The sequence below is a fragment of the Manacus candei genome, unplaced genomic scaffold (assembly GCF_025592945.1).
Source record: "Manacus candei isolate 608988 ecotype Guabito, Panama unplaced genomic scaffold, ASM2559294v1 h1tg000063l, whole genome shotgun sequence".
Classification (NCBI taxonomy): domain Eukaryota; kingdom Metazoa; phylum Chordata; class Aves; order Passeriformes; family Pipridae; genus Manacus; species Manacus candei.
This window is the reverse complement of record NW_026138111.1, coordinates 1,754,215-1,766,692: the sequence shown is the minus strand read 5'-3', so window position 1 is coordinate 1,766,692 and position 12,478 is coordinate 1,754,215. Positions and strand designations below refer to the sequence as shown.

Here is a 12,478-nt window from a genome sequence, read left to right as displayed (position 1 = left end):
TTATTCTACATTTTTGATAGCTTCCTCCTCTTGCTGAAGGTTATAAACATCTTTCTTTTTCAAGGTCATTACTAAGTCTAGTTTCAAAGCTAACTTTCACTTCATGTGAAATTTTCATCCAGAGATTATTTACTGTCAATTTAAACAAATTTAATGGCACTGAGTTGCCATAGTATAAATTATAAATGGGTTTAAATTAAAAGTCTAAATCCCGTATCATCTCAACTTTCCCACACAGATAATTCTTGAGCTCCTTATTTTGAACCTTGGCTACATATTGGTTATGTCTACACAGATAAATTTAGCAGTGCCAGGGAGCATTCCCAGGCTTTGAAACTCAACTGTCTACACTATTAAATTGTTAGAATTGTCCCCCAGCATGTGTCACAGGAGTGGTTGTAGTCTGTTCTATCTAACAATCTTCCAAAATATTGCCAGGGCACAGTTTGCAAGTTAGGACATGCCAGGAATGGTTCCCAACAGGCAGTATGAGTCCAGTGACCCAGTTTTAGAAGGTAAAAAAATGTAATAGTATGGACACTGGCCAGTGTGCCAGCTGACTGTGCAGCAGAGGGTGGTTCTGGACATGCTTAATTTGCAGGTACAGGCATAGCAACTGCATCCCTCTGCTGGGCCCTGGCAAGCTGCAATGGCTCAGTATGGAAATGTCTCTCCAAGAGGCACAGGGATGTTTGTGGAAGTGTTTCTTGACTACATTCTGTCATCTGGGCAAAACAACCCTCTCCAAGGCTCTTGCCCCCATCAAGAGACTCATGCTTCATACAGCTGAGGAGCATTCACCCTCCTGCAGCCATTCCAGAAGCCTGCTATTCCAGAGGAGGCAAAAGGTCAGATGGGAGAAGGAAGGAGACACTGTTCCTAACCCACTTCTCCCTACTAAAATCTTTCCTGATCTTAAGAGACCTTGTCCTATTTTATTGCCACTTCTGCTGCACACAAAGCTCATCATGACAAATAAACTACTGTAGGTTGCAGAGGTACAGTCTAGCATGGCAGTACAAGACATCCTGGCCACACTCATTGTATGAGATCACTCACCTTATTCCATCAACTTCTGCAAGTAAGGCACATGACTTTTGACTTTTAGTAGTAAACAAAAGAGCCTCCCAAGGTTTTACAAGTACCTTTTTCTAAACTTCTCAACTCAGAATATTTGTCTTTGACCTTGCAAGTACAGCCTGCCTAGCTTTCTTCTCTATAAACCTTTCCTTTCTGAAAGATAACCAGAAAAATAAGGAAAATGGAATGTGTGACAACTCATCAACTGTTTGTAATAATTTATTTCAAACCATTTATTCAGTAGCTCTCTCTTCTGATTCACTCTCAATTACTTGATTGAATAATATTCTCTGAAATAACACATGATGTGCTTGTGTCAAAGAGGCTCTCCACAGAGGCCATCAGCTACCTTTTAAAATCAATGAAATTCATAAATTTGCATCTGGCTTCTCAAGGAGAAAATAAAGGAACCTTTTCCCCTGGTAAGTACGACCTTCTCATTCTAAGGCCAGCTTGTTTCAAGTCTTCTGCATCTCTGAATGCCAACGTGAAGATGGATAATATCTTTCTCAGAATAGACAGGTCTTGGAGTCTATTCCCCTTTTTAAGGATTCTAGCCATAATTCCCTCTTAGTAATTGGGAGCTGCACACTGTTCCACACAGTAATGTATATTCTAGCTATTCACTGTCATGCTGCCACTGCATTTTTAACAATGCTGATAGTAACCGATGTTATCAAATTCTGCAGACTTTCTAGGCTATAGCCTTGTTCACGTCTCTTTTTTCATTTTGCCATTTCTGAGCAAAAATGTTTTTATTTTTTCCTTTGTGATGCCTCAGTACTGTGACCCTGCCATTCCTCACAGCCAGATCTTGTTAGTTTTCAAATATTGAGTCCACAGTGTCTGATCATACCACAGATTTTCTGTTCTGATATGTTTGCTGTCTTTATGTTTGCAAGATCAAAGCTAATGCTGTTTATACCACAGTACTAAAAAGGTTCATTTCTCAAAAGGTAAAATAACCTTCATGTTTGAAATCTAGCTGCCTTTTTTTCCATACCTTTTTACTGCTGATAATATCCATATGTTTCCACTCTTTCTGGTTTCATTTTGCCATATAGCAATTTTCTTCATTACACTTTTAGATGGAATTTTTGAAAGAACTCAGCAATAGCTGAGTATCCTATGCCACAGATGTCCCTTCAGGTGCAAGAAAGTAGAGCTGCACTGACATCAGCCACTTTCCCAAACCCCACTCCCATTTCTCTTTCCCAACTATATCCAAGTTCTCAGCTCCCCACATTTCAATAGGTGATATACTCCTCTTTGAAATTCTCTCCCAGTTTCCCTCTCCCCTTCTTGCTTCCCTCACATATATATTTTTTCCCAGTGAAATGGAATTTGTTTTCAAATAGCCTGGATAACTTTATGCATTTCCTTCTGTATCTTACTATTCTGTTATCTTATTGTTTTTCAAACAGTGGACCATAGCCCCAGGATGTTCATAAAAGGCAATTGGGAGAGTTATAAGACACTGAAATTTTTATTACACTTTAAACCAAAAGAAAGTATCTCTTCTCCATTCCCAAAACACCTTTATCCTTCAAAACCAAGTTTTGCTATCAAAGTCTCAAATCGCTCATACAAATAAAAGATATACACTTTTTACATGATACATTTTAGACAGGTTCCCTCTGGGATCAAGACTGATGGGGCTGTGTGATTTTGAGCCTGATGACCAATTTCAACCAAATTTGACTGATGTTACAAGTCTCCAAGATACTAAACTCCTGCAAGTTTTGTGAAGAAGCTGCTTCCTGGGCAGAGCAGAAAGAATCCCAATGTCCCACCAGTGGAAAGACATTTAACAAATGTAGATGGCAACTTCAGGACATCAAACCAACAGACAAATAGCTTTCTGCCAGGCACAGCACATCCTATGCCTTTGTCCATTGCATAGATGAAGACTCTGAGGAACTGGGAGAGTTTAGCTACCAAAGGCATGAGATGACAGGATGCAAGAGAGAACTTTTGGTATTGTGGGCACAGATATCTGGGGGAAGAAATGACTTAGAGTGGACACACTGGGCACTGCGTTTTTTCTTAATTCTACTGTCCACATGATACACCTCTTACCTTAATTTTTATAGCCAAAGCGTGAAATACGTTAAGATGTTTAATTCAAAGTAATGAAACCGAAAAGCCTGCAGAGCCCGCTCACTCATTTCACCCACAACTTCCCACTAAAATCTTCAGTTCATCTCTCCAACCTACTCAGCTAACCTTCAGACTTCTATTAGGACATGAGCACCTCCCGAGCCAGATTGGCAGCAGTCATCATAGCCAGTGTGACAGCAGCAGAGCAGAGGCTACCATGGGGCATTCCCAGGCAAGGATAAGGGAGGCTCTGGGGGGTCTCTATTAAGTCCAGTGGGAAGCTTTCTTTTCGAGCTGAACAGACAGAAAATTATACTGGCAGCATGGTCTTCTCTGGGAAAAAGAAGCACATGCACCAGGCCTGCTTGAATTAGACGTCCTTATAGGCTTGATGAGACAGTCTCTTGGCAAGGAGAGCCTTGCTCCTTGCTCCTTGCTCCCTGCCTGCCTGCACAGCTCCAGCATCCCATTTCCCCAAAATGCAGAGGCAATCCTCATTTTACCATGATCCTGATTTTTCAGAATTCCTGATTTTTCATAATTTTCTCCCTGATGGTCTGACCAACACCCACTACTGCTCAGAGACCACTAAATAACCTGTCACCTCACCCTGGGGGTGGCATGGGGGGTGTTTACGCTTTTACTGAAGTCAGCATCGGTACTGAAACTCAGATCAAAAACATGCTCAATGTCCTTGGACCTGACTTCCTCTCCCTTTTGCCTCCGGTGTGCCTCTTGCTTTATAACTGGATACATAGTGGCAACAAAAGCTGGCAGCAGTGTTGGTTAAGGTCCTTTGCTTCTGGTGAGTGAGTAAAGATAATTAACAAATGAAAAATGAAACTTAGAAGGTTACAAATGTACATACCTCATGGCTAATGCAAATTTGTGTAACTTCAGCTTCCAAACACAGCATTTGTCAAGTTAAGGAGCACTGCATGACTTGAAATCTCCCCCTGTAGGTCCTCACATGCCATCATCTGTCAATTTTTAATCTTCTTCTGAATAGCAAGAAAATTCATCCTTTTAGATCTTCTTCTTTCATTTATTTAAATCAGTTCTGAGATCCTTTCTACTTTATACTTGAAAGGGAGTCTTGAAAGATGTTTGACCTAGACAGAACAGGCATGGGAACCACAGTGGGCAAAGGCGGTCCCATTTTTTGCATACGCATTTAGGAATGACTTTAGACTTCTTAAGTGCAGCGCTGCAGTGAGAGCTGACATGCAGATGTCCATCTACCACAGTCTCTAATTTCTCTTCTAAATAACTGTTTTCTGTAACACATAATTTTCATAATTCTCTCATCAATAGGACACCTCCTATATTTTTTGAAGCTGGAACTGAACCTGGCAGTGCACGCAAAGAATAACAAGAAGTGCTCCTACAGGTATGTTAACCAGAAAAAGAAGGTCAAAAAAGGTGTACCGACCCAATCAGCAATCTTGTAAAACTGGTAATAACAGACAAGGAGACAGCTGAGGTACTCCACAACTTTTTTTTGCCTCAGTCTTCTGAGGTAAACCTCTGTTCCTATACCTCTCGAGGCAGCATACTGCAGAATGGGGACTAGGGGAGTAAAGTGCTTCCCATCCTAAGTACAGATCACATTTATGACCACCTGAGGAACCTGAACACATGTAAGTCTATGGGACCCTGATGGGATGCATCCCTGAGTCCTGAGGGAATTGGCTAACACAGTTGCCAAGACACTCTCCCTGATATTTAACAAGTTGTGGCAGTCAGGTGAAGTCCCAGGTGACTGGAAAAAAGGGGAACATTGTACCCACCTTTAAAAAGAGTAGGAAGGAGGATCTTGGGAACTACCTACCTGTCAGCCTTACCTCTGTGTCTAGGAATATCATAAAACAGACCCTCCTACAACCTACGCTAAGGCATATGGAGCACAGGGAGGTGATTCCCGACAGCCAGCACAGCTTCACCAAGGGCAAGTCCTGCCTGACCAAACTAGTGGCCTTCCACAATGGAGTGACTACATCAGTGGACAAGGGCAAGGCTACAGATGTCATTTTTCTGGACTTCTTTAAAGCCTTTGACATGGTCCCCCACAACTCTCTAAACTGGATTCTGCCCCTCTGCTCTGTTGAGACCTGACCTGGAGTACTGCATCCAGCTCCGGGGTCCCCAGCACAGAAGGACATGACCTGTTGGAGTAAGTCCAGAGGAGGGCCACCAATCGGATGGAGCACCTCTCTTATGAGGAAAGGTTGAGAGAATTGGGATTGTTCAACCTGAAGATGAGAAGCTTTGGGGTCACCTAATTGTGGCCTTCCAGTACATGAAGGGAGCCTACAAGAAATATGGAGAGAAACTTTTTATAAGGATATGTAGTGACAGGACAAGGGGGAATGGCTTCGAACTGAAAGATGGTAGGTTTAGATCAGATGTTAGGAAGAAATTATTTACTGAGAAGGTGGTGAGGCACTGGAACAGGTTGCCCAGAGAAGTTGTGGATGCCCTGTCCCTGGGAGTGTTCAAGGCCAGGTCTATGGAATTAGCTATCCTTAACATAATTTATTAAACAAATAACTGTCATTTATTAAACAAGTAGTTTTTGTGCCACCTGCAAAGTTCAGCAGCCATAAATGTAAGTTACTCTCTCAACAAATTGTTAAAGTTACTGAGGGTACAAACAAGATCCTTGTCTGACTCCACTAGACACCCTGCTCAAACACTGGTGCGAGGCTGGGTTTTTTCCTAGCTTTCTTGAATTTACCCCTATACCAAGATCTGACAAACAGCAGTAACAAAGGCTCCAAGAGCACCAAGGTCAACCCTCTTAAGACTCTTATATAAAAGTCACCTGGTCCTGCAGACTGATTTCAGGTATAAAGGCAAACAACATAGCTGCAGTGAAGAATTCCATCTTTTCATTCTGAAACAATTCCCTGTTTTAAGTGTAGCATGTAATAACCTCTCATAGTTTCAAAGAATTGGCAATTGAGTATATAAGAAACAAGTTTTAGAAACAAGTCCAGGAAAAACCTGGGGAACCACAGAAGGACTGACACCTGCACCACATAAATCAGTAGAACTATGAAAGAAACAGTGTATGTCAGCATGTGTACAAACATGGCATATCTGTGTGATGAAAGGAAGCAAGTAAGGTAGGACCAACACACTTATTTTAAGTATTTTTTTCACAAAACTATTAGAGTTCTCCAAAGAAGTAAAAAACAACAAGTACCTTTGGAATTTTTGTTAACAAAGTCTACTTGGATTTCCAAAAACCATTTGATGAATCTGTCATTCATCAGTCTTAAAAACCCTAAACTCCCAGAGGATAAAAATAAATGTCCTTGCAAGGATAAATAATTGGAAACAGATGGTAGGAAAATACTGTCAATTTTTCAAGCAGAGAGAGGTCAATGGTGGAGTCCTGCAGGGATCTGTGCTGGAACTTGGGAGCTACTCGCTTATTCATAAATGAGCTGGAAAACGGGGTAAATGGTGAGGTGACAAAGTTTGCTGCTGATATTCATTCAGAGTAGCTAAGATAAGGGCTGACTATGAAGAAAGACTTTACAATACTGAGTGACTAGGAAAAAAAAGGCAAATTAAAGTCAGTGTAGATAAACAAATATGAAGACATTTCTTTGAAGGGGAAAAAACCTAAGTACACAAAATTATGTGCTCCAAGGTGACTATTACCACTTCAGGACTGAGATCTTAGGGTTATAACAGGTAGTTCTGGAAAACATCATGCCATTGTTCACTAATAGGGAAGAAGGGAGTATAAGTAATTACTAGGAAAGGAACAAAGAATGAAAGAAAGAATATTATTAAGTTGCTATATGAATGGTTGGTTTGCCTGTCTTGAATATCGTGTGTAGTTCTGGTCCCACCACCTCTGAAAGGATACAATATATTGGAAATGGTCATAGGCAAAGGTGTAATCAGAGCCAGCACAGGGAATGCGTATGCAAGTCCCCTGTTCACAGCCTCTTCAAATACATTAGCTGAGGGGATCAAATGAAATGGGCAGGCAAAAGGTTTAAAACAAAAAATCGCTACTGAATCTTCACACAACACACACTAAGCTGTGGAACTCCTTGCTCTGGGACACTGCAAATGCTGAAAGTTTACACAGTTAAAAAGCGACCAAAGCCTAAACAAAATAAAGATCAGCAAGAGCTTTTAAATGCCAAGATCCATCTGAGGAAATCCCAGAGTACAAGTGCTGGAGAACAGAAAGTACTGAGGGCAAAGTGAGTTTTAGCTGCTCTAATGCTTCTGTGGGCCCAAGTTATGGACAACTGTCAGAGATCACTGGACTAGATGGGCCTGTGGTTTGCCAAAGCACAGAGGTTTTATGTTTGACTCTTCTGCCTGTGGGCATGGCTTAGGCATCTCCTGATTTCATCCTACTTGTCCATGGGACACTTCTATGCCTTTGTTTTGCTTTCTCTACTTCTTTCTTTCTTGTAACATGCAATATCCTAGTAAAGAAAAAAAGTAATGACAAATGTCTAATAATGGAAAAAAAAATCACAATTACAGAACTGAAGTGTTTAATTTATTTAACTTGTAAAGGAATAAATCTCAACAATTATCTTGATTTGTGAGGTTACTTGCAACCCTTGGATGTGGGGTAATAAAGAACACTAATACCTAATTTCTAATGTTTTCACTGTTTCTGTTCATGCAGTTGCTCAAATTTAAGTGTACATGCAAGTGTTTGTACATATGAACTTGCAATTGCAGAAGGGGAGGATAGGGGATGAAAAACAAGGCTGCCAACACTGGCTCTCAAAGTATCAAGTATACCCTGACAGCATTACTCACACGCAACAAAACAGGCAGACTAAGCCATGGCCAAATCATAAGGTCACCTATAGTATGTTGGACTCACATACACAAAGGAAATAGCTATTTTTCCTAGGATTTTTCTTCTTAATCATGTCACAGACATGTCTAGTCATAGACACGATTAGACAGCAACAAGGACTGAAAGTGCCTGTGTCCAAGATATTGTTTATCTTTTTCTTATTTAAAAAACACCTCTTCAAAACAAGAGCTATATCATGCTGACAATTTATAATGACTCATGCAGGACAGAATGTGATCAAAATCTTCCTTTTAAAGAAATGAATTCCTAAGCTTTTATTTGCAATCCTAAACCAAGCACAATCCCATGTCAGAACCCTGATTCTAAGAAGATTTAAATTACATCAATTTTAAGTATTATACGATCTAACCGAATGCTAACACTATGAAGGTACACAATAGCAAGTAAAATCAGAGCTATACTCGCATACTTGTTTATTTTACAACTTCAGGTTCAATTTTGTTCCTGTACTACACATAACTATTTGCATATGTAGATGACATTACTATATTGTTTTTTGTGAAATAAGTATCTTAAGATTACTATTGTCTATTAATTATGCTCTCAAAACAGTAAAATAATAACAGAAGTAGGTCATATACCTCATAGAAAACCTACCATTATAACTGTCTCGTTCTGCACATTGTACTCTAAGTTTTCCTTCTTTCCCACCACTGTTTTCTTCAAGGGATGAATTCCAAACCAAAATGGACTTTCTGGTAGTTTTCTCTCCCTTTAAGGAAACTTTTTTAGGTAATACAGAAATGAACAGTCAAGTAAATGCTGAATTAAGGTAAAACATTCAGCAGACAACAAAGTCAGGTTCTTTCAACACCCAACATTGTTCTAGTTCTTCCAGGGCATTCACATACAAATTGGGAAAGATGTCCAATAACCACTTGGCTACACATGTATTCCCTTACTGTTTTAATTTTGGAGGGAAGTGATTCTTCTGCTATTATAAAACTCATTCTATTGACTTTTAACGCCAACAGTGCATCTACTAGATTTGGAGATGACAAAAATTCTGTGTTGCTTTGCTTGAAAACATATCTTCAGTGTCACACCTGCACACGTGCAGCATGGTACAGACTGGTTGGGCTCCAGTAGATCAGCTGCATGCAGTGATTTCTAAACATTATTATTCACCTGTAGAGAAATGCAGTAAAGGAATCAGATTCATTTTATCTACCTTGCACTAGTGTCTGTTGGCAGGAAGAAGTGGAACCATATAAATAGAACACCATTATCTCTGATGTTGGAAAGCGCAAGGGATTTGGAAATTGTGCTGTCCTACTGCATACTGGACGTGAACAAAACAGGCTGAAATGCACCAAAGAAGCGAATATTCATTCCACCTTTTAGCAGCAGAGCCATAAGGAGAGGAGACAGCTGAAAGCAGAAGTCCTTAATGAAGCAGAGGAGACATCAGCAGTGCAAAGATGAAACAGTCTGCCCTGCCTGGTGCCAAGTGACATGACTGTGTACAATTAACCAGACCATATCAGAAGGCATGTCACTGAATGGACAAGAATAGCCACCAGCACCAAAGAGGATTCCCAGTGAAGAGAAAATGAACCCAAACCCAGACTCGCTGAAACTGGGGAAAAATCTACCACCCTCAGGTGATTGAAGATCAATCCCCAAGTGACAAAGAAAGAAATTATAAGGACACCTCAGTCACAGAAACAGCATAAAAATATATAATAACACACACAAAGGCATCACAGGAAGAAATGGTTAAAGTTCTTTCATACAAACCAGAGATTTCCACTAAGTCTTATGGACTAGGTGGCAAACTGAGTAATGTTGAAGCTGTTCAGCAAAAAACTCAAAAGAATTATTGCTCAGAAACTGAAATGAATGTAGGTCAATTAAGGGGACTGAAAAAGTGATTGTGAGCCCATTTTGGAGACATTTTGCTTAGTTTCCCTAACAGCTTATTCCTGTAAAACCAAAACTTACCAATTTCGGGGTTTTATCAGGAGGACATGTAAAAGCTATGCTTTGATTTTAGCCTTTTTCTTTCCAAATGATGGAAGAATTAATATTTTCTGTCTTGCCAAAACTGCTTTTATTACTATCTCAACTTTACAGACCATTCTTTTCTCCTCCTTATCCTCCCAGCTGCACACAAATCACCAGTTCTCTACTAACTCAGAGGGAAAGCTGTGCTGGAAATGCAAAAAGGGATGTCCTGGTGTTCTCCCTCTTTCTTATCATATGCTTTCCCCAGGGAGACACGGGATGTGATGGAGAAAGTCAAATGAATTCAGATCTTCTGAGACAAAATCAGCAACTGAAATTATTTTTTTTTAACACTCTTAGACAGTGGGAAATAAATCTTGTGAGCAAGCAAAACAGACCCCAACCAAAACTCATGAATGCCACATCCAACGACCTCAGCTGCCCTTCCAGGTCGCCAGCAAAAGATCTCGCCAACCCCTCCCACTGAGCCGAAGTGGGCTCTGCCTTGCCCAGGTGGAAACCTGGGCTCGGGACTAGCCTTCAACAGGCTGGCAGCTGCCTTCATCCCCCGTCGCTTGCTCCAAGTGTCCCCACTGCCATTTTCTCCTGACCTTTCCAGCAGACCACGCGCTGGAGGACAGCCGGCCGCTGCCGCCCGCCCGCCCGGGAGCAGTGTGATGCTCACGGGTCGGTTCGCAGACCCAAACCGGACGGTTCCTTCGGGCACCCTCGGAGGGGTGCGACGAGCTGCGGTCTGAGCCCGGTTCGGCCCACCTCCGGTCCCCAGGAAGGCGGCGGGGCCGCCCGGGGCAGCACCGGCACCGCTCTGCGACGCTGCCGAGGTGTCCCGGCACCCCTGGAATCCCCTCCCCGACCTGCCCCGCCGGGGCGCCCCTGCCCGCCCGATGCTCCTTTACCCCCTCCCGGCCCGGGCCGCAAGTTTCTCCAGAGCCGCCCATGCCCCGCGGGGCCGGGCCGGACCGGGCCGGGCCGGGCAGGACGGCGCGGAGCCCACCAGTGCCGGGGCCGCTGCCCCCACTCACCCGAAGTCAGCTGCATCCAGGCACAGATCTTGTAGACGGTGGCTGTGTTGCAGAAGAAGAAGAGGATGAAGCAGACGATGCAGGCGATGATGAGCATCATCGAGAGCCCGATGAAGAAGGACGCAGCTTTGAAGGCTCCCGAGGGCAGGCTGGAGAAGTCCGTGAAGCTGCCCCGGCAGGTGAGTTCCCGGCTGAAGCCGTTGCCGATGCAGTAGTGGAAGAGCCCGAAGTAGCCCGCCTGCGGGGTGTCCACGCCGTCCCCGATCCAGTACGGCTGGATGAAGCACACCACGTTGACGATGGCAAAGCAGATGGTGAAGATGGCCCAGAGCACGCCGATGGCCCGCGAGTTCCGCACGTAGTTGGTGTGGTAGATCTTGGCCGCCTCCTGAGCTGGGAGCATCCCCGCTGCTGCTGCTCCTGACGAGCCTGCTCCTGTCGCCGCCGTCCCTGCAGCCGCTCCGGGCATCCTCGCCGAGAAGGTCCCCCCTCCCCTTCCTCCTCCTCCTCCTCCTCCTCCTCCTCCTCCTCCTCCTCCTCCTCCTCCTCCTTCTCCTCCGCCTCCCCGCTCGCTCCGCTCGACGCGACGCGCTCCGCCGCCGCCGCTGCGTGCGAGAGCCGGCGAGCCCCTCTGCCGGGCTTCAGCGGCTCCGCGCCAGCGGCGGCAGCACCGACGCCGCCCGCCGCCGCCTATCGGGGCGCAGCGCAGCGCAGCCGGCCGCCGCGCACCGCCCGCCCCGCAGCCCGCCCTCCGCCGCCGGGCGCCACCCGCACACCGCCCGCCTCGGGCGTCCCGCCGCCCTGCGCCACCGCGGCGGAGCGGGCACGGCTGAGGCGCCGTCTCCCGAGGGGAAGCGAGGGGCTGCCGGCGCCCTGTCCCCGGGCAGGCAGGGCGAGCCCTGCGTGCGGCGGGGGCGCTGCGGCCGCGACCTCCCTTCAGCCCCGCAGCCCGCGGGCACCTCTCCCGGCCGGGGCAGCGGCTGCCGGGTCGAGCCGCTCCCGACGCCGCTCAGCGAAGAGCATCCAGGGAAAAGCGTTCAGGCAGCGGATTTTAAAGTTTAGAACCTGCGTGTGGTGTTCCCCTCCCCGCACAAAACATCATCACCTCTCCAGCCGGCGGCGGCACCTGCTGGGTCCCCTGCGGCGTGTGAGCGGCGGCGCCTGCCCTGGCGCGGGGGGAGCCCGGAGACGCTCGTCTCCCGCCTGAAGGAAACCTCCGCGGGGCAGAGCTTGGAGCCTGGGGGAGGCAGGAATCCCCAGGGGCCGATCCCCGCCTCAGGGGTGGGATGGCGGCCGCGGAGAACACCGCTGTAAGAGCACGGCCCAGCCGTGGGGCCGCGGTGGCGGCTCCCGGCGTGGGCGCGGGGCGAGGCGGCACCGTGAAGAGAGAGGAGCAGCTCCGCTCCAGCCGAGTGCCAGCGGCCTGGCTCCCGGTGCG

The 12,478-nt window shown here is 45.4% G+C and overlaps 1 protein-coding gene across 4 annotated transcripts in view; it reads right to left on the bottom strand.

Moving 5' to 3' along the window:
* The window catches only part of LHFPL3 (LHFPL tetraspan subfamily member 3), a 239,031-nt gene extending 227,504 nt beyond the window's left edge, over positions 1-11,527 (bottom strand). For all 4 annotated transcript variants that reach the window (XM_051805102.1, XM_051805103.1, XM_051805101.1 and 1 more), the window contains exon 1: positions 11,041-11,527. In XM_051805102.1, coding sequence (XP_051661062.1) covers positions 11,041-11,509 — 469 coding nt within the window. In that variant the 5' untranslated portion in view covers positions 11,510-11,527. The remainder of the gene's footprint in view (positions 1-11,040) is intronic.
* Between the last annotated feature and the right edge of the window lie 951 nt (positions 11,528-12,478).